The sequence below is a fragment of the Equus asinus genome, chromosome 12 (genome assembly GCF_041296235.1).
Source record: "Equus asinus isolate D_3611 breed Donkey chromosome 12, EquAss-T2T_v2, whole genome shotgun sequence".
In the NCBI taxonomy this organism is placed as follows: Eukaryota; Metazoa; Chordata; class Mammalia; order Perissodactyla; family Equidae; genus Equus; species Equus asinus.
The window spans coordinates 18,095,404-18,114,047 of record NC_091801.1 but is presented as its reverse complement, the minus strand read 5'-3'; the positions used below and the strand labels follow the sequence as shown (position 1 = coordinate 18,114,047).

General features: G+C 40.8%; 2 protein-coding genes across 22 annotated transcripts in view; one reads left to right on the top strand and one right to left on the bottom strand.

The window, feature by feature from the left end:
* The window catches only part of CSPP1 (centrosome and spindle pole associated protein 1), a 151,096-nt gene extending 147,680 nt beyond the window's left edge, over nt 1-3,416 (top strand). For 17 of the 18 annotated variants that reach the window (XM_070481155.1, XM_070481162.1, XM_070481161.1 and 14 more), the window contains 2 exons: nt 551-689; nt 2,555-3,416. In XM_070481155.1, the coding sequence (XP_070337256.1) occupies nt 551-689; nt 2,555-2,766 (351 nt within the window). In that variant the 3' untranslated portion in view covers nt 2,767-3,416. Of the gene's footprint in view, nt 1-550; nt 690-1,847; nt 1,969-2,554 lie in introns of all 18 variants that reach the window. The other variant, XR_011493170.1, reaches the window with a different exon arrangement.
* Nucleotides 3,417-4,478: 1,062 nt separating this feature from the next.
* Nucleotides 4,479-18,644, bottom strand: part of ARFGEF1 (ARF guanine nucleotide exchange factor 1) — a 157,232-nt gene continuing 143,066 nt past the window's right edge. For all 4 annotated transcript variants that reach the window (XR_011493169.1, XM_044780257.2, XM_070481146.1 and 1 more), the window contains exons 34-39: nt 15,911-16,043; nt 11,557-11,696; nt 9,653-9,821; nt 8,376-8,514; nt 7,279-7,396; nt 4,479-5,934 (exon numbers count right to left, since the gene is read on the bottom strand). Coding sequence is in view for 3 of the 4 variants with exons in the window: in XM_044780257.2 (XP_044636192.1) it covers nt 5,770-5,934; nt 7,279-7,396; nt 8,376-8,514; nt 9,653-9,821; nt 11,557-11,696; nt 15,911-16,043 (864 nt within the window). In the remaining variant the exon portion in view is untranslated. The remainder of the gene's footprint in view (nt 5,935-7,278; nt 7,397-8,375; nt 8,515-9,652; nt 9,822-11,556; nt 11,697-15,910; nt 16,044-18,644) is intronic.

Below are 18,644 nucleotides of genomic sequence, written 5' to 3'. Positions count from 1 at the left end.
TAAATTTAGGTCAGTGATTCACTTTGAGTTAATTTTTGTGTATGGCATGAGGTGTAGGGATCTAAATTCATCCTTTTGCATGTGGACATGCAGCTGTTCTAGTACGATTTGTTGAAAAGACTGTTCCTTCCCCTAGTGAATGTTGTTCGCTCCTCCGTCCATAAACACGAGAGTTCATTTCTGGACTCTGATTTCGATTCTGTTGATCTGTATGTCTCTCCTTAGGCCACTGCCACCCTGTCTTGATTACTGTAGTTGGCCTGATTCTTAGTCCGTGCTCTTTCAGGTTTTTTCCCTCTAATGTCTTATGATTGCCCACCTTTATCGTTTGGCAGCATTTATATGTTACCACAAATGCTACACCTTCAGTCTGAGCCTGCAGGGATAAACACTGGCAGCTGGAATATAAACGCTACAGATCTTCATTTGTTTTATTTTGTCCATCACACTGTACATTTATCAAGGGCAAGAACACGTTTTGATTCAGATTTACTCTGAACATATTTTACGTTAATGATCGTTTCTCTGAAGTTCTGTTTTCTAACTATAGGAACAAAGTCATCCTAATGTACCACCAGATGGTCTCTCTTTAAAATCTGTATCCAGTTTAAATATTGATCAGCTTAGAATGAGAAATGAGGAACGAATGCGAAGATTGAATGAACTGCAGAATAAACCTATTAATACAGGTAAATGGCCAAGTTTAATTGCCTAGAGCAAATTCTGTAAGAACTCTTAACACCTGCTCACTGGAAGTTTCGCTGAGGCTGGGGGGCAGATGGCAGGCGTTTGGAAATCCTTTGAGTTGTGGGGCCTAGAACACAGTAGCTTCTCCGGGGAGATTCAGGATTAATTTTGTGTCAGATTCTTTCTACCAGAGAGGGTACCATTTTCAAGTGGATTCTAAACAGATGAAGGTTTTGCTTATTAAATATACCCAAGCTTTGCTTTCAGCAGGGAAAATGCTGATTAGTATCAGCATCTCACTTCTCTCACTGAAGTGAGAGATTCTAAGAAATTATCTTTAAAACTTTGAGTTCTTTAGATAATGTCTATTATAAGTTTGTAGTACTTACAAATAAATTTTTTTTACCTTTTTATTTGGCTTTCTGTACCATGGACAAAGCAAAATAGCCGCAGGTTAGTATTTGCTTTTTTTTATAAGTCAAAGTTTAGTCTTCTCATTATGTTGGCCTCCACCGTCTCTTATTGCTTTGGTGAAAGCTTGTTCACCAAGCACAGGCAGGCAGCACGGTTCCTTAGGCAACTAATGGGCTCCTTTGCCAGCCCTAGACCATCATTTTTTATGTCAATGCTACTAGTCATTAGGATAATGGGACAATTTTATAATAGTAAGTGCTACTGTATTATTAGTCTTAGCAAATTGTAGAGTGATGTATTTGGACAATTCTCTTTAGTCTGTTAAATTACATTACAACAATTTTCTAGTGGCAATTATTTTAAGGTATTTTTTAGATCCTACTTTTAATACTGTGTTAAAACTGTACTCATATAATCTCTAGCAGTTAAGGCGTCTGTTCTGATGGTTATAATTACATACCAAATACCAGCAACCATGGTAACTTGAGGGAGCAGCACTTCTCATTGCATGCCTGGAAAAATGGGGAATGGGGGAAAGCAGTGTTTTTTTTTTTTTTTTTTTAGCTAAAAGGAATTTTCTTTTAATTTAAACTGAGAATTACCTGTTCCTCAATTTCTTTTAGAATAAGTTGAATTAATATTTAACAGGGATATATTTAAATTGACAGAAGATAGAACATTTTAAGACTCTACTCCTTCAGAAGGTTTTCTAAAACTTTTTTTTTTAACATTGTCCTTTCAAACAGGAGCTTTTTGGTACGATGTGGATTGATTATTCATTAAGTTGATTGCACATGTCCCTTTGCTGGGCTAATCCTTCACAGACCAGGAGATGTAATTAAAAAAAAAAGAAATTGACATCACAGGGTAGGAAGACAGATTTTCCTAATATTGTATCTAATAATAAATAAGACACAGATATAGAAGTTAAGTACAATGAATTTAGTTAATAATGAAACAAACTAAGAGCTACTGCTTAATGGAGTAGACACAGCCTCTTAGATTAGGTGTAAGAATGGAAGTAATTTCCTAAAATGATTTATAATTTCCTTACAGTTAGAGGTTGGGACTATTTCTAAAACTTTGCTAAATTAAAAAAAAGTTTTTTGCATGGCATCCATTCCTGAAGGTGACACCAAGTAAGCCCACCTACACTTCCATGGTCAACTTCATGTTTGGCGCAGTCTCCTTTGCTTTCCTTGGAATCCCTATGGGTTCTGGTACCATGGAGTCACCTTATTTACTTGACTGTTTTTTGTTTCATAAAATTGGCCTCTTCTTGGGTTTGCTTTCCTACCTCTAAAATGAGGGGCCTGGACAAAATAGTACAGTTTAGAACATAGTATTGTGGAGAAATGCAAGGCTGTAATGGGTTAGATTACAGGAGATCTGTGTTCGCATCACCTGCCTGCCACCTGTGTTTCCTGAGTCATGTCTGTCTCACCTCTTTTAGATGACGAGAGTTCACTGGTCGACCCTGATGACATCATGAAGCATGTGGGTGACGACAGATCAAACTCTGTTGCAAGTGAGCCCTGGCTCCGCCCGGGCACCTCAGAAACGCTGAAACGATTCATGGCAGAGCAACTGAGCCAGGAGCAGCAGCAGGTTCCTGGAAAACCAGGCACTTTCAATTGGCAGGGCCTGTCTACTGCACACGGTTAAAATAAAGATGTAGTGGAGCCAGCAGTGCCTTTTAAGGTGAAAGGAATATTAAATCTGAACCTTTAATAATATGTGCTACTTTTGGCCCCTACCTGGAAGTTACTTATGTTCCATCTGTAGATAAGGTATCTTTTTCCCATGATGATGTATATGATGTACATAAATAAAAGGCCATGATTATTAATTTATATAATGTAGAATTGTATAGAATTATTTTTGTACAATTTTGCCATAAATTAGGGTCGCAGTGAACTCTTGGAATCAACTACCATATGTGCATTAATTTAAATTCTGCTTGTCAGTAAGATAAGGTGAATAAAACACAAGTGTCTTAACAATACTGTAAAACCAGAATACTCCTTGTTATATGTATGTTTGCCATTGTTAACGCTATTCAAGATCTCTTAGTAAATACATTGGGACAATTCCAGTTGCTATGTAATGAGAGAATCAAATGTGCTAGTTATTTCCATTGTCATTTACAGCACCTGTGTCAGTATGAATGCTGGGAATCGTAATTCATTTGATTCCCATGAGCCATGCACTAAACCTTACAACTTTCTGCCTCTTTTTGTGCCAATCTAGGCCTTAAGTGTACTGATTTATATGATTTAACTACTTCTTGATAGAAATAAATTATTTTTATTGCCAATGTCGATTTCTTATTTGAACTGGAATTGAGGTTTCTAGACAAGTTGTTTTAGAAGTCAGAGAGGCAGGAACACCCAAGGGTCAAGGACAGAGACTGGATCCCTGCTGCACCACCACAGACCACTGGATAAGTGAGCCAGTCTTTCTAATCACTCCAAGAGGGACCTTTGAAAAGGAAAGATTAATTCAAATTCTGGGAAATAATAATTCTTATTTAGAGTCTTTAGCACAACAGCTAAGAACATCCCTGGTGTTCCACTGACATAATTAATGGCAGACCAGAAAAGTTTTTATCTCAAGTGTGAAATTTCTCTGATATTCTGAATTTTAGCTGCATGTAAATTTTATACTCAATTTTGAAATCTAACCACTGCTTATTTTACGGTAAAGATTTTTCTTATATCGTCATCTGAAAGTAAGGTGAAAGCCTCGTCTCCTCTTGGGAGCGTCCTGAGGCTATACCATAAAACACCAAACTGCCAGGTCATTTGAGACACTTACCCCTCCCTCAGCTAGACCAGAAGGTCATGGTGGCTCCCAGCTCTAGCATCCAGCGGGGTATGAACAGGGCCACGTCTTGGGGGTAATAAAGGTGGTGCACTTAGAAATGCATTGTTCAGTAACTGCTCATTCTCAAGAGAGGTCTGAGAGCAAAGACCGAACACTTCTCATGTTTTTTAACACAGCCCTCAAAATAAATGATCTTGGTGTGTTCCATCTGCCTTTTTAATGCTGTTGTACCACACAACTTGAAGTGACTCCTGGGATGGACGATGCGCCACTGCAAACTGCCCCGAAGGGGACTGCAGCTTTTTCAGCAAATAGTGTAGCCTTATTCTGGGTTATTAATAAATACACAATATATTATGAACATCCTGTGGTTGAGAAAGCAGGGTGTGGGGGAGGATCTCATGGCAGAAGCTGTTAAGAAAACATCCGAATTAAAGAATACTGAATTTATAGTTCTGGCCAAAAATATCCTTTCCTAATTGTTTGGCTTTTAATAGAAAAAGTGAAGGGAAAAAAAAATCAATGAAACATGGGGCTGTGGATTACACAGGTTTTGATTGCACTGATCAAATAATCCAAAAACTTTATTGACCTATAACCTGATTAGAATATGCCAGATGAGAATATTGTACAGAAAGTTGTACAGAATTTTTTACATAGAAAACTTTACATCTGTACCATATACATTTTATCCATCTGAAAAAATTTTCTACATCCACTGTTAATACGGAATGCTTAACAATCTTGTTTTTTTAACCATCAGAGCACAATTCACAGTATGAATACATTTCCAGTAAATCTAACCTCCCCAAACCATGCCAGATTTATTTTAATATATTCAACATTAAATTCTGTACATACAGTAAAATCTACACCAAGCCCCGCCACCCAAAAGAAAAGAAAAGAAAGTGACAGCAAACTAGATTCATTTTGCAGTGATTCAAGTTTCGGTCCATGAAGGATCATTTCCATTTTAATGGCTCATCTTTAAAAGCCCTAATATATTACAAGTAGTTAGGTCAGTAGGGATATTTTCTACCTTTTTGTTGTTGTTGTTGATCATAACAAGTGCCAGCCACAACAGCTTCTGGGCACATTAAACCCTCAGAATTACCACTCCCCAATAAAGGGCAGAACCAAAATTCCCACAAAATAAAAAAGACAGAAAGTTCAACCCAAATGTTTAGTGCATTTGACAAAATATTATAGGTATTTAGCAAATGAATAAGAAAATAAAGAAATAAAATAAAACAGTGCAGGAAGAACTATATAATGTTTAAGATTTTTATATTACAGACCTGCATCTCTGTACATTTTTCACAGAAGGATGATTACCAGTATCTCAGATAGCCTGAGTGTGCAAAAATCTTCAGAGTAAGAATACCATAGTTGCTAAATATCTTTTACCATGAACAATAATTTCTTCTTCTCCCCCCCACCCCCCAATTATAAACATTTTATCCTTCAAAATACAGCTCTCCTGAGTTGTACTTCTTGCAGAAGTTCAAATCTTTACATCTATAGTTCTTTGGGTAAGTTTCACTTCCACACCTGCCAAAAATATGTGGGGCTCTCCCTGTTGCTGAGGACAGGGAAGGACACGTGAGCGTAAGCTGACAATGTGGAAACAGGCTTTCTGCTCAACATGAGCCCACGACGGACAGTCCATCAGAAGGGACTGGAGCACTGCCAAGTTCTGAGTTCTAGTTCTAAGCATCTTTACCAGTAACCCTTAGACACTGCAATTCAGAGAAACCATTTTTCCGGTAGGAAGCCTCAGCTCCAGGGTCCGTTTAAAGAGCAGAGGGACGTAAACGCCAACAGAAAAAGATTAAGTTCCCATCACTGCTGATTGATTCCAAGTTCCTGCTCAGGTGGCTGTGATATCTGAAAAACTACTCCGATGCGCAGAAAAAATCTTCGAAGAACAGCACGAAGTTCAGGAATCAAGTCAAATTGCATAATTTCACATAGGAGAGGGTAGTAGAATGATGCATGAGCTTTAAACTGGGAGGAAAACGAATTTCTCCGTTAGTAGTGCTTGCATTCCAAACCGCACGCTGCGGTTAGACCAAATCCTATGGGGCACGCGCTACTCTCTGAGTACAGGAGCGGCGTCTGCGTGAAGCAGTGATGTGCTGATTACGGAACTGAAAGGCCACGCAGCACTGAAGACTCACTTAATACAGACATTAATCACTTAGTTATCCAGCCTTATTTTGAAAAACATTGTCTATTAGATTTCCTTGACAAACTTATGACAAACTTTTAGGATTTATCATTGTTTTTCCTGGGTAATAGGCAAAAGTAAGAAGTCAAGCATACTTGAGCTTCTATAAGCTATAGGTTATTGAAATTATCTTTTATTTGTTAAATAAAATTTTAGTTTTTAGGGAAAATATTCCACACTTATACTTCAACTGATATACTTTGTATCTTTGCTGTAGTTCCTTAATCTCTGAACACTAGTTGCCTGTTTCCTCTACTTTCCTGCTCTCTGCACCCCACAAGGTACAAGGAAGCAGGACGACAAATTGTGTCAAGCAAGCAAGCTGTGGAGTAAGACTGGGTTTGGAGTCCTTCCCAGCGACGTGGCTGCTGGCGCCTTAGGTCACTTCTAACTTTACCCAGCCCAGGAGTCAGATGGAAATGCACATGGGCCTTGAGCACGTGACTTGGGATGAACCTCTGTATGGCCCTGAGAGCATGCACAGCCCTCTGGCGTCCCATACGCCTCCATGGCCCGGTGTCAAACGTCATACCACCTGACTAGGCATTTTTAAACCTAATATGGGATCACAGCAACCTGTTTCCATTTATGTGAGCTGTAAGTTTCTGTCTTCTCTTAAAGAGTGAAATGTGTAGTTTGAAGACTTTAAATGTCTATGTACAGCTATGTATTTGTATTTTATCTTTATTTCTACTGGTTTAAAATTCTTAAATGAGTTTATGGCCTGTTTGCAAGGGGCTGTTGGTCACATGGAACCAATAAAAATGCCAAAAGAATGGCTGAAGCCCAGACATAGCCTTGGGTAGGGGGCAGAGTGCACTTTTCACAATGGGGCAAAAGGGGAGACTTCAGGGGTCAGAGTGGGAATTGCAATGTGTGGCAGAACCAGTGTCCTAAAGGATTCTGACTCCTCCCTCCTGAATCTCCTACAGAATCACTCATTGGAGCACAAAGTGGGGTAGGGACGGAGAAGACTGCGGGCCAGCGAGGAGAGAGTGCAGCCACGGTGGCCTGGGCTTTGCTGCTCCGCTGCTGAGAGCTCCCGGCAGCAGTCTGCTGCTGCGTGTCCCCGCCTCCCACTCGGGCACCGTGCTGCTCAGACGACAGTGTCTCATACTTACCCTATTATCGCTTATCTTTAGAACTTTAGTTAGAAACAAAAGCAGCAGATTAGTCCAGGCTTCCCGATGACTTTCTGATGTCAGAGTAAGGAAGTAGCTTAGTGCTTCACTGCAGACACTGTAACAGAGAACAGTCCCCCTTAAATGTGCTAGCATACCTGCTGTATGCATGTTCATTGAGAAAGAACAACTGAGGCAAAGAGGGCAGTAAATATTAACTATTAGGAACTTGCTAGATTCCATGTGCTTACAGTAACTAGAGTATCAATATAAACATTTATGTTTTTCAAATTAGGAAGAAAACCAAACATATTAAAAGAAGCCATTGCAACTTATCAGGAAACGCACATTTTCCTAATTTTCTAAATTTCATTGAATTCAAAGCCACTGTGTAGTAGCACATGCACAGGCATGGTGTCCAGACCTGGGCTGAAACCTGGGGTGGCTCTTCCTTTCACTAATTGTGAAGGTTTAGACTCTTCTGGGCTTTAATAGTCTCATCAGTAAAATGGGAAAACTGAGGTGAGGTGGTCTTTGGAAGTTCCAAAATGTATTTGGTCTCTGAGCACCTCTATTCTCCAATTAGACACAGAAATACAATGCAGCTAAGAGTATTCTTTCTGGAAGCATGTTTCATTCTTAGCATGAGTTTAACCGGTGAAGGACGGACTCTTAAGTTGTCATTAAGGAGAAATAAAATGCGAAAAAACTAACACCAACAAAAACTCTAAATAGTTTTGGAAACTAAATGCAGGCAGCCAAGTTTGCACTTTCACAAATGATCGATTTGTAAAAATGGAGCTATCTGTGCATGAAAAAAGCCTAAAAACTATTTAAATTTTAAGAGATAAAACTTTCTCCTTTGTCCTGAACAGCAACAGAAGACACGATTTGTTCATATGTCACTAACTGCCTGTAAGACTGTATTCAATTTTCACCATCTCTTCCTCAGGCCCCAAGTTATCTGCTTAGTCCTGCAGCTTCTAAGCAGGGGGCTGGGAAATGGACGCTGCCCCCAGTGCAAACCTAGTGGCCCTTTCCTGCTCTGTACCGTCAGCCGCACGGGTCAAAGGCAGAAACTCAGCCAAGAGTCTTACTTTAGAAGCCTTTGCTGGACCTCCTCCCAGGCACTAACCCGGCTCTCGTCCATGTACATCCGGAAGAGAATGCGCAGCCCACATGCCAGGCTGCTCGTCTCCTGCTTCAGAAGGTTGGGTTTGGATTTGCCTTTGAAGCCTGCAGAAAGGGGAAGTTTCAGATTAATGTGGGAAGGCATCTTGCGTAAAGACAAAATAGCCCGCATGGAGGCACATTTTGAGTGCGTTTAGCTGTCCCATCTGCTGCTTACAAAGCAGAGCTGCCCTGAGCCACAGCAGCCTGCTGGTGACCAGGGCCTGAGCACTCTTGAGGTGGCCCAAAGGGATAGGAGTCACACGGAGAAGGCACACCCTGAGACTGTGCAGGGGAGGCGATTTCCATGTTTAGAACTAACTTCCTTTTCAAGATGGGGAACGAAATACGAAACAACTTTTGGCCTGGGAAAGTGGGACTCCTCCAGTGAAACCGCACTTGAAGGCCCTGCAGAGCCCGAGCAGGGCTCCCCTACGAATGAACGGCGCAGACGAAACGGTTTCAGCAGGAGTGCTAAGAAGGGCCCAGCACATGTGAAGTAGGAGTCTGGTGACCTTAGAAAGGACAGTCCCAGTTGAATGGTGGCAACAACTTGGGTTGAAGAAATGGGAAAAACAGGTAGACGACTCTTTTCAGAAGTTAGGTTGCAAAGGGAAGATGATGAACAAAAGCCATGGGCTTAATTTGGAATTTAAATAGACACTTTGAATTAAATCAAATATGCAAATGGAAAGCATCCAACACTCCACGTGACACAGAGCTTGATGTTCAATAAGCGTCAGCTCCCTTCTTCCTTTTTCCTGCCATATTCCACTGCATCTCACTCTTCAGCACTATTTTGTACCTAATAGGCATGAGTAACTATTTCATTGTTAAAAAAAATTAACAATGTCAGCATAATTGTTACAAACCTTGTTTTTCATTTACGTTTTCTAACTTGTTCTAAAGTAAATATACCACCCCACTTCAAAACGTTCACTTCCATTCTGACGTATGGCCATGCCAAATAACAGGCTGACTGAAAAAGACGGAAACCAATCCACTCAGGCAGTTATTTGGCTTATTGTAGACCAGAGAAAGACCTGGTTGGTAGACTGCCTTTCTATTATTATTGTTAAGGTAAAAGTTCATACAGTGAAATGGTTAGACCTGAATTATACAATCAACAAATTCTGCTCAATCTAAACATCTGTTGTACATCCATTAACAGTGAATATTAAAATGTGAGACCTGTGCAGCTTACCTGCTTTCCACAGAGCAGTTCTCTGTTCATTGTTGGAATTAAACGCTTTTGCGAATCTATGTGACTCTAATAAGCAGTCCAGTAGCTTAAAAAGTTGTTGCGATGTTAAAAAGCGGTACATTCCTTGGTCTTGAGTATCAACTCGAACGTCAAAGTCCACAGCATCTCTCTTTGGAAAATAAACCACAGCATGGGCACATGCACACACACACAGAGTCACACATTTTAGTAAATGTAGAAATCAATGTTCCCGAAAAACCAGTTTTACAAGCCATAGAATTTAATCAGTTCTGTCTCAATAGAAAATAGGAAAAGGTCCATCTTTTGCTATTAAAATTCTAGAATCTCAATTCCATGCATGCTCGTCACCAAGCACCACCTCCTGTCTCTCCAGTTCCCTTCTCACGATGTCTGACTCCAGGAGCTCTGCCCGCACCAGGCCCTGCAGCCCTTCTCCCACTCCCCTGCACTGTTCCTCACCCGTCAGCTCCTCACTTCTCTTCCTAACCAGGCTGGAGGCCACAGACTGCGCTTATCATTATTCTCTTGCATAACCCCTCACCTCCTCTTTTTAGTAATTCGCTGCAAAACTGCCGACTTCATATCTCACCCACACAATAAATGGGACTGGAGAAAAACAGAGGGGTTTCTCTTAAATCCAGTGGGCACTGGGTGCTGCCCAGCAATCCTCCTGCACATCCCCAGTCCACTTTCCTGGACTAGTTCATGTTTTCACTTCTCTCCTCAAGGATCTGAAACTTTCTTTGCAACCTCACCCAGTGGACGACTTTTCTTCCTATCTCAACTAGAAACCAGGAGCCATCAGAAGAGATCTCGCACAGACTCCCATCAGCAAACGGACCAAACTTCCTGGTTTATGACCCATACACTTTGCTTGCCTTCCTGTTACAATGCTTGAACTGTCTGCGCTTCTATTCAAGGCAGCCTCCCAGGGCCTGTGCAGTAGGTACCGTCTCCATTCACTCAAAAGACGGCTCTAACAACAGACTCTCCCTCTCTGCAGTGTTTTTCTCTCCCGCCTGGAGAACTCTCGCCAGGGAACATGCTGCGATATTGCCAATATTAGAGACAAAACAAGCACACCCTTGTCTTGACCCGCCTCATCCTCCTCCAGCTATTACCCCATTTCTCTGTACCCCTTTACAGCAAAACTCCTTCACAGAGTAATCAATATTTGCTGCCTGCAACTCCTCTCTTCTCTTGTACGTATTACAATAATGCTTTTGTCCTTAACATTATAATTAAACACAACGTCACGGTCACTAAAGTCCACAAATTGCCAGAGGGCAATTCTCAGATGGACTATTACTTGACCTATCCAGCACTTTGACAGAGTTGACCTCATCCTTCTTAAAACATTTTCTTCTGGGGCCGGACCCGTGGCCGAGTGGTTAAGTTCATGCGCTCCACTTCAGCGGCCCAGGGTTTGGATCCTGGGCACGGACATGGCACCGCTCATTAGGCCATGTTGCAGCGGCATCCCACATGCCACAACTAGCAGGACCCACAACTAAAATATATACAACTATGTACTGGGGGGATTTGGGGAGAAAAAAAAGAGCAGGAAAAAAACCAAAACAAAACATTTTCTTCTTTTTACTTCCAGAACAACACTGTCTCTTGGTCTCCTCTTGCCTCACTAGTTCTTGTTCTCAGACTCTACCAGCTGCCTCATCACCAGGAGCTTGGTTCCTGACATTCCTCTCAGCTCTGACCACACTCACGACCTTGGTGAGATCGTCCAGTCCTATGGTTTAAAATGACATCTATGTGATGAAGACCCCCCCAAATTAAATCTCTAGTTTGACGTCTGCTTGGAAGCACAGACCATGATAGTTAACTTCCTACTCAACAGAAGAGCAGCCGCCCTCACGCCTCCTCACCTGTGCCGCAGCTAAGTTTTCCGCATCCTCCTTCTTACTTGTGGCGGGGAAGAACACGATGTTGTCGATAGTCTGGATGAGTTCCAGCTGCACAACACATTTAATCAACAGGGCAGCAAACAATTTTTGTTCTGGAAATTCTGTGAGGAAACCCACCCCAATGCACATGCAAACAAAAATTATTTTGAATCCTTTATAATTTCTATGACATTACAATGCTAAGGAAACATTAATATGTATGAAGATAAGTTACACATATCACACTGAGGAGGACATACCGCTTTTACACATAAGCTTTACTCAGTAAAAGTTTAATCAATACTTAGAAAATAAACTTTTTATACAAACAAAAATATTCGAAATGACTTACAATAGTGAATATGTTCAAAAAAGTTCCACTACATATTTTAAAATACGATTTAGGTTATTAATAATATGTAACAAATGGATTAAAAGCTAAAACTTTAATAGTATTTACTGTAAAGCCAAGTTTGACTTTTGAAATTAGGTAATATAAAAACCTATACCAAAAGAAAACAACAGGAACTGGATCTGTGAGACAGGAAGTGAGGGACAGCCAAGAACTCTGATGAATGAGGCAATACTGTGGGTTAATCACAGCACATGTTTTCTTTGGATCCCGGTTAGTAGTTGTAGCTAAAATGACCTCATTTTCAAATGGATCCATAAACAAAGAAGTCTATAACAAGTTATGCTAAGTTCATTACTACAAAAGTAACCAAACTGCAACGTCACAACAGTGCACTACACATTGCCTTGTAGCTGTAACACAGCTGCCTCCCTCAGGCCTCAACAAATGTGCTCACCAGGGTGCTTCTGAGAAGCCACCAGCCTGCAAGGACCTGTTTGTGGAAGAGTTTTCCATATCACTGATTACCCCAGGAAAGCAAATGAAGATGTGCAATGCTGGGAAAGCACCTCAACTCCTGAGATGCGGGAGCGCTGGGCAGCGCTGACACGTGGCTGCACGGGCAGCCCACCCCAAGGCCACACCTTGATCCTGGGTTCTCAGGGGAAGCTTTTCCAGGGAACTTTTTAGGAGGCAGACGATCGCCAAGGGGTGCTGTCTGTTCCCCAGCCTCAGGGCAATGGCTCCAGCACTGGGTGACTTAGGATCCTTCCACTTCTTGCTACTTTTGCTTTTACTACAAATTCCTTTATCTGCTACCATTTGTGGAAGTTAAATTCATGTTTTGCGGATTTTGGGGGGTAGCAAAATAACTTGTTTAGTTAAATTTATTTCTATTTAGGTCATTAATAAAGGTGGCTTTCCAGATAGTTTTCAGAAATTTAACACTTCTTAGTACTAGATCTTAGGTCAAAGAAAAAAGAAAACAAAGAAACCCACAAGTCCCAAGCTTGTCTCTTTCTCTTAAGCATCTTCTTCCTAGTCCTTTACCACAGTCATAGCCAACTAGGACCAGTCATCCATTCACCTCCCTAACTCAAGTCATAAAAGCGCACTCAGTCCCTGGAGCAGGTGAGTCCCGGCAGCAACCCAGGACTCCGAGGGGACTGGGGGCAGGCTGAAGTCTCAGGAGACGCACTTTCAGCAGCTCCACGGTGTGAAGAGCTTTCGGCAGAGAGAACTCGGTTTGGCCAACGAGGCTCCACTCTAACTGAACTGGGGAAGCTGGGTCTCCCCACACTTTCTGATGTGCTTTCAGAACTGAGAGATGAGGGTCCTAACTTCAGTCTCACTAGCAAGGACCAGCAGCACATTTGCAGATAACACCTATTTGAACAAAATTTATTCATGAAAGGGTTGACAGTGAGAGGGTTCTATCAGGCGACCACTCCACTGGGTCACCAAAGGATAGGAAGCAAAGCTCAGCAAAGATTAACTATGTGGGCAGCAGGTATGGCGTCAAGACTAGATGGAGCAGTGGTGTTTCCTGAGAGTGTGTACAAGAATGAGAAGGCTGTCCTGTGGACAGGGCAAAGGACGCAGGTCTGTGCTGGGATTCTCTTCACTCAGTAGGAGAGTGTCAGACAGCAGATGGCCTCCTCGTCAAACCGAGGAACCACACCCGTCCACCTAGTGAAAGGGCTCATGGGGACATGGGGACCATTTGTCCTTCCTCCAGCTCCACCTATGCTGAGTCAACAATTCCACGGTGAAACTTTTCCTCGAAAGCTCTGCGGAGACTGAGAGAGGATGTCTGGTAGAAGGAAAGAAGACCAAGCCCTTAGCTCAGGGTGGCAGGGAACACACGCTTCATTCCAGTTAAAGGAATAGTCCCAGATCAGCCAAGTGAAAAACTTTCTGATGTGTGATGACCAAGTCCTTCCTTTACAAAGCTAAGTATATTTAAGTTCAGCCTTGGAGCTGAGAGAGAGAAAAGCCACCCACTCTTCTTCCCTCATGGCATCTTCCAGTACAGACTGACGCTGTACGGATTCCCACGTGAGCCATGCTGTTCTCCAGAGCAAGAGGAATGAAAAATGAAAATGGGCCACTCATCACCACCTACCTCCCTTTTAAGAAGTTAGCAAGACACAGTGACTAAAGGTAGAAGCTCCTTTCAAGTAGGATACCAAATCTGTCTTCTTTCAATCAAGAACAAATATAAGCACACAGGATTAGTAAAAAATTCCCTGAAAAAATTAACTCAAAAAGGATCAATGACCTAAATATAAGAGCTGAATGCACAAAACTCTTAGCAGAAAACATTGGGGAAAATCTCCATAACCTTAGATCTGGCAAAGGATTCTCAGCTATGACACCAAAAGCATGAGTGACAAAAGAAAAAATAGATAAATTGGACTTGATCAAAATTAAAAGCTTTTGTGCATCAGAGAACATTATCAAAGAATAAAAAGATAACCTACAACGGGAGAAAATAAATATTTGCAAATCATACATCTGATACAGGTGTAGTATCCAGAGTATGTAACAAACCAACTAAAAATGAGCAAAAGACTGAATAGATATTTCTCCAAAGAAGATATATAAATGGCCAATAAGCACATGAAAAGATGCTCAACATCACTAATCATTAAGGAGCTACAAATCAAATCCACAAGGAGGTACCACTTCACACTTACTAGGATGGCTATCATTTAAAAAAAAGAAAAGAAGTGTTGGTGAGGATGCAGAAAAATTGGAATTGCTGGTAGGAATGTAAAATGGTGCAGCCACTGTGGAACGCATTTTAGTGGTTCCTCAAAAAGTTAACATAGAATTATCATATGACCCAACAACTCCACTCCTAGGTATATACCCAAAAGAATTAAAAACAGGTACTCAAACAAAAATCGTACATGAACATTCACAGCAGCATTACTTATGATAACCTAAAGGTGGAACAAACCCAAATGTCCATCAACAGATGAATGGAGAAACAAAATGTGCTATATCCATACAAATGACAATCAGTCCTGAAAAGGAATGAATTACTGATCCATTTTACAATGTGGATGGACCTTGAAAACTTTATGTTAACTAAAAGCCATACACAAAAGATTCCATATTGTATGATTCCATTTACATGAAATGTGCAGAACAGCAAATTCATAGACACAGAAAGCAGACTGATGTTTGCTAGGGGCTGGCGAAGGGGGGAATAGGGAGGAACAGCACGATGGTGATGGAGTTCCTTGGGGGGTGATAAAAAGATTTTGAAACTAGGTAGAGGTGATGATTGCAGGGCACTGTGAATGTACAAAATGTCACTGAATTGTTCACTTTAAAATGGTTACTTTTGTTATGTGAATTTCACCTCAATTTAAAAAAGCAATTAAAGCTGTCCGGTTTTCCTCTAGGGAAAAAGTAGTCTTTCCTTGGTGTTACAATTTTCCCTCAGTAAACAAAACTGAACCAATTTAGTAAAAGACAGAAGGGGCTCCCCTTCTTTGTGGAAAGAACGAAGAAGGTGAGGGGAGGAGCAGAGGAGACAGGGGCCTGGGGCAGCAGAGTAGGAAGAAGGCTTGCTCCTCAGAGAGCTGGGAGCTCCCGCTTAGAAAGCACTGGCGCCTCCACCTCCCCTCACGGAGGGGCAGAGGAAGGCCCATGGCCCCACTTTTGCAGACAGAATACGGGGCTGACATGCAGAAGCGGATGGAGAGGGAAGACTCATGTGCTTGACACAAACATTAGCCGACAGCACTGTGGAAAAAGCTGGGACCGCAGGTGTTAGCAGAGTTCCTGACCATCCGCAAGAGAGCATCTATCTCTCAGGGGAGGTCCAAGGTGGAGCAAACACAGAAACCAAGTGATCACACGATCAATTACACCTATGTTTGTGGATAATAAAAGTAAAAGCAAAACTTTCATCCCTTTCCTACATAAAATAAAATACACAATTTATTTTCATTAAGAGAAATAACTCACTTGCTGTAGGTTTAATTTTGCTGACTTCTTCATTCACAGTAGAGACAGAAGCCAATGGTGCCTGCTGTCTATTATCTGCAGATCTTGGTTGCATAGAATCATGGATATCTACAGATTTCTGTGATATCGTATCCTAATAAGATAAGAAATTCATTGTAAGTACAGTGAAGAAAGCTTAAAGCTGTAAATATTTCCTAGTATGCCGTTTTAAAAAAAATTGTATTGTGTCCCTATGAAAATGACATCCTACACATTGCAATGATAGACACAATGAGAAAATTACTTCAAATTCCCTATACATGGATAAGAGCTGAGAGTCTAAGAGAAAAGCTTCATTTCTGACCCTCATTGGGCTCAGGCCTGATACCACTCAAGAGCAATGGATAAAAATGCTAAGCTTCATTGTGTGGAAAAACTAGCCTGCAACATCCAGGAAGTGTCATGAAATCCAAACAGAACACACACGTGGCAGAGATGGGAGATTTCTGCAAGCTTTGCAGGGGCAAGTTGAGGGAAAGACCTTCTGTCACCCAAGGAATCTGGGACCAGAAAGGTCAGTGAGAAGTTGACCAACTAGGAGTGTGGTGTCATGAAGGGAAGTCAAACATCCGAGTCCAGCAGAGCTACAGCAGAATTCAGCTCCAGTATTATTAAGTATAACCTTGAAAAAGCAATGAATCTTCCTGAGCTGAGGTTTTCTGATCTGAAAATGGAGACGACACCTTTCTTACAGGTTGTTAAAGATTAGACAATACATGCAAAGCACCAGCACGGTGTCAGATAATACATGGTAGCTGACATTACTACTATCCTAGCTTTATGTTCTTATAGCAGTACAGCACACTCAGAGAAGACAGAACTTGGTTTCAGGAGGAACTGAGAATTCCCACATAATAGTCCTAGGCCGGAAGCAACTTCACCTGGGTTTCTGAAAGGAAGACAGGGCCTATGTTCCTAAGAAACAGTGCTGATCAAAATAACATTTTAACTTGGGCTTAAAATGTCATAGTTTATTGATCTTTCATTTTGTGTTCTGTATAAAATGGGGATAACATGTATCAAACCTGGTTCAAAAAACTGTTGGAAGAATCAAATGTGAAAATATTTTTTAAACAATGAAGCACTACACAAATCTAAAGCCATATTATTGTTAAGATTATTCTTATTCGTCTTTGTATTTTTCAGTGTTTAACATTTAAGAGGCTTTTTAATAACTATATGAATACAATAGAGTATTTAGGTAATTAATTTGACCATGATGGACTAAAATACATTTGAAAATAAAAACTTAAATATGAGAATGCATGTAGCAACACTTGTAAATTTATAAATCCTTTAAGGGAATGTTTATTGTAAAAATTAACTATAAAATACAAAGTGTCTTTTTAACTTGCACATTTTAATAAAGTACAAATTTTAATAAGTATATTTTAAGGGAGAAATTAATCAGTTGATAGAATTAGAAATGTATTGCCTTACTGAAGATAAATGAAAACATTAGTTTTTTAACTTTTTTGGTCATTAGGTCTTTTGAATATTCTGATGATTTCTAAGAAGCTTCTCCCCAGAAAATGAAACATGCTTGGGGGTTTGAAAATTCTCCTCTGTATTACAGAAATTTTTCATGTTTGGTATATTGATTCCTCAATTTTTCTGATTAATGTAAATGAGAATGATTTTTTGGTAATTTCTCCATTTTTTACAACAGCTCTTCACTAGAACTAGCATGCCCAAACCGCCCCCTTAAAAAAGATTCTTTAGTGGAAAAGGAGGAATTCCTACGAAAGAAATCTCTACATACTGATGTGCAGACATCTCTTAGATATTCCAAATACAAAAAGTTAGTTTCCAAATAAGATTTCATTTGTTAAAAAACTACATATAATTAATGTTAATGACATATGTAAATACATAGAAAACAGCTGAAAGGATATACACTATAGTAGTAAATATTGCAGTTAGGATTGTAGCGGGTCGTATAAAAAGCTACTTGCATTTTTTACCCTATATTCATCTGTACTGCTCAAAAATTTTTTACAGTGATTGGGCATTTTTCTCTTTCTAGTTTTTCAAAAGTAGTCCTTGAGTGCACAGCAAGAAATGATTTAGCTGAGCATGGCAATGAGGAAAATACCACAGTTCATTGGCAAAATATAAATAGTACACAGAAAAAGAGAAAGAAAAAGAAAGCAGGGTGAAAGAAGAAATGACAGATATCAGGAGCGGCAGCAGCAACAATGGGCAGATATTAAGAAACTAGAAGCAGAACCAGGGCAGCTGCAGTTCTCAGAAGGAGCCAAGGAAGAGACTGGGAGCCAGCCCTGAGCGGCACCACCTGGCTCACCCCACCGAACCCAGCAGCAGGCACACGCTGTTCTAACGACTTTACGTGCATTACTTGATCTAATTACTCATCACCAGACTCACCTTAAAATGAGGTTAAGTGACTTGCTGAGGTCACAGAGCTTAATCAGTGCAAAGCAAGGATCTGATTTTGGGTCTAGCATCAAAGCCTACAGTGCAAACTACTACACTACACAGCAAGCTAGCAAAAACAAAAGCCCACGAGGCAAGGCAGGGAGTGGGCGAAATTTAAGAAAAACAAAAATGACAGCAAGTTCTTCCTGGGCTCATAAGTGGTGGAGTCTGTGATGAATGGACAAATCCTGCAGATCAGGGTCATGGAGCTATGTGGGCCCAATATGCCAGATGTCACATTCCCTCAAGAGAAATT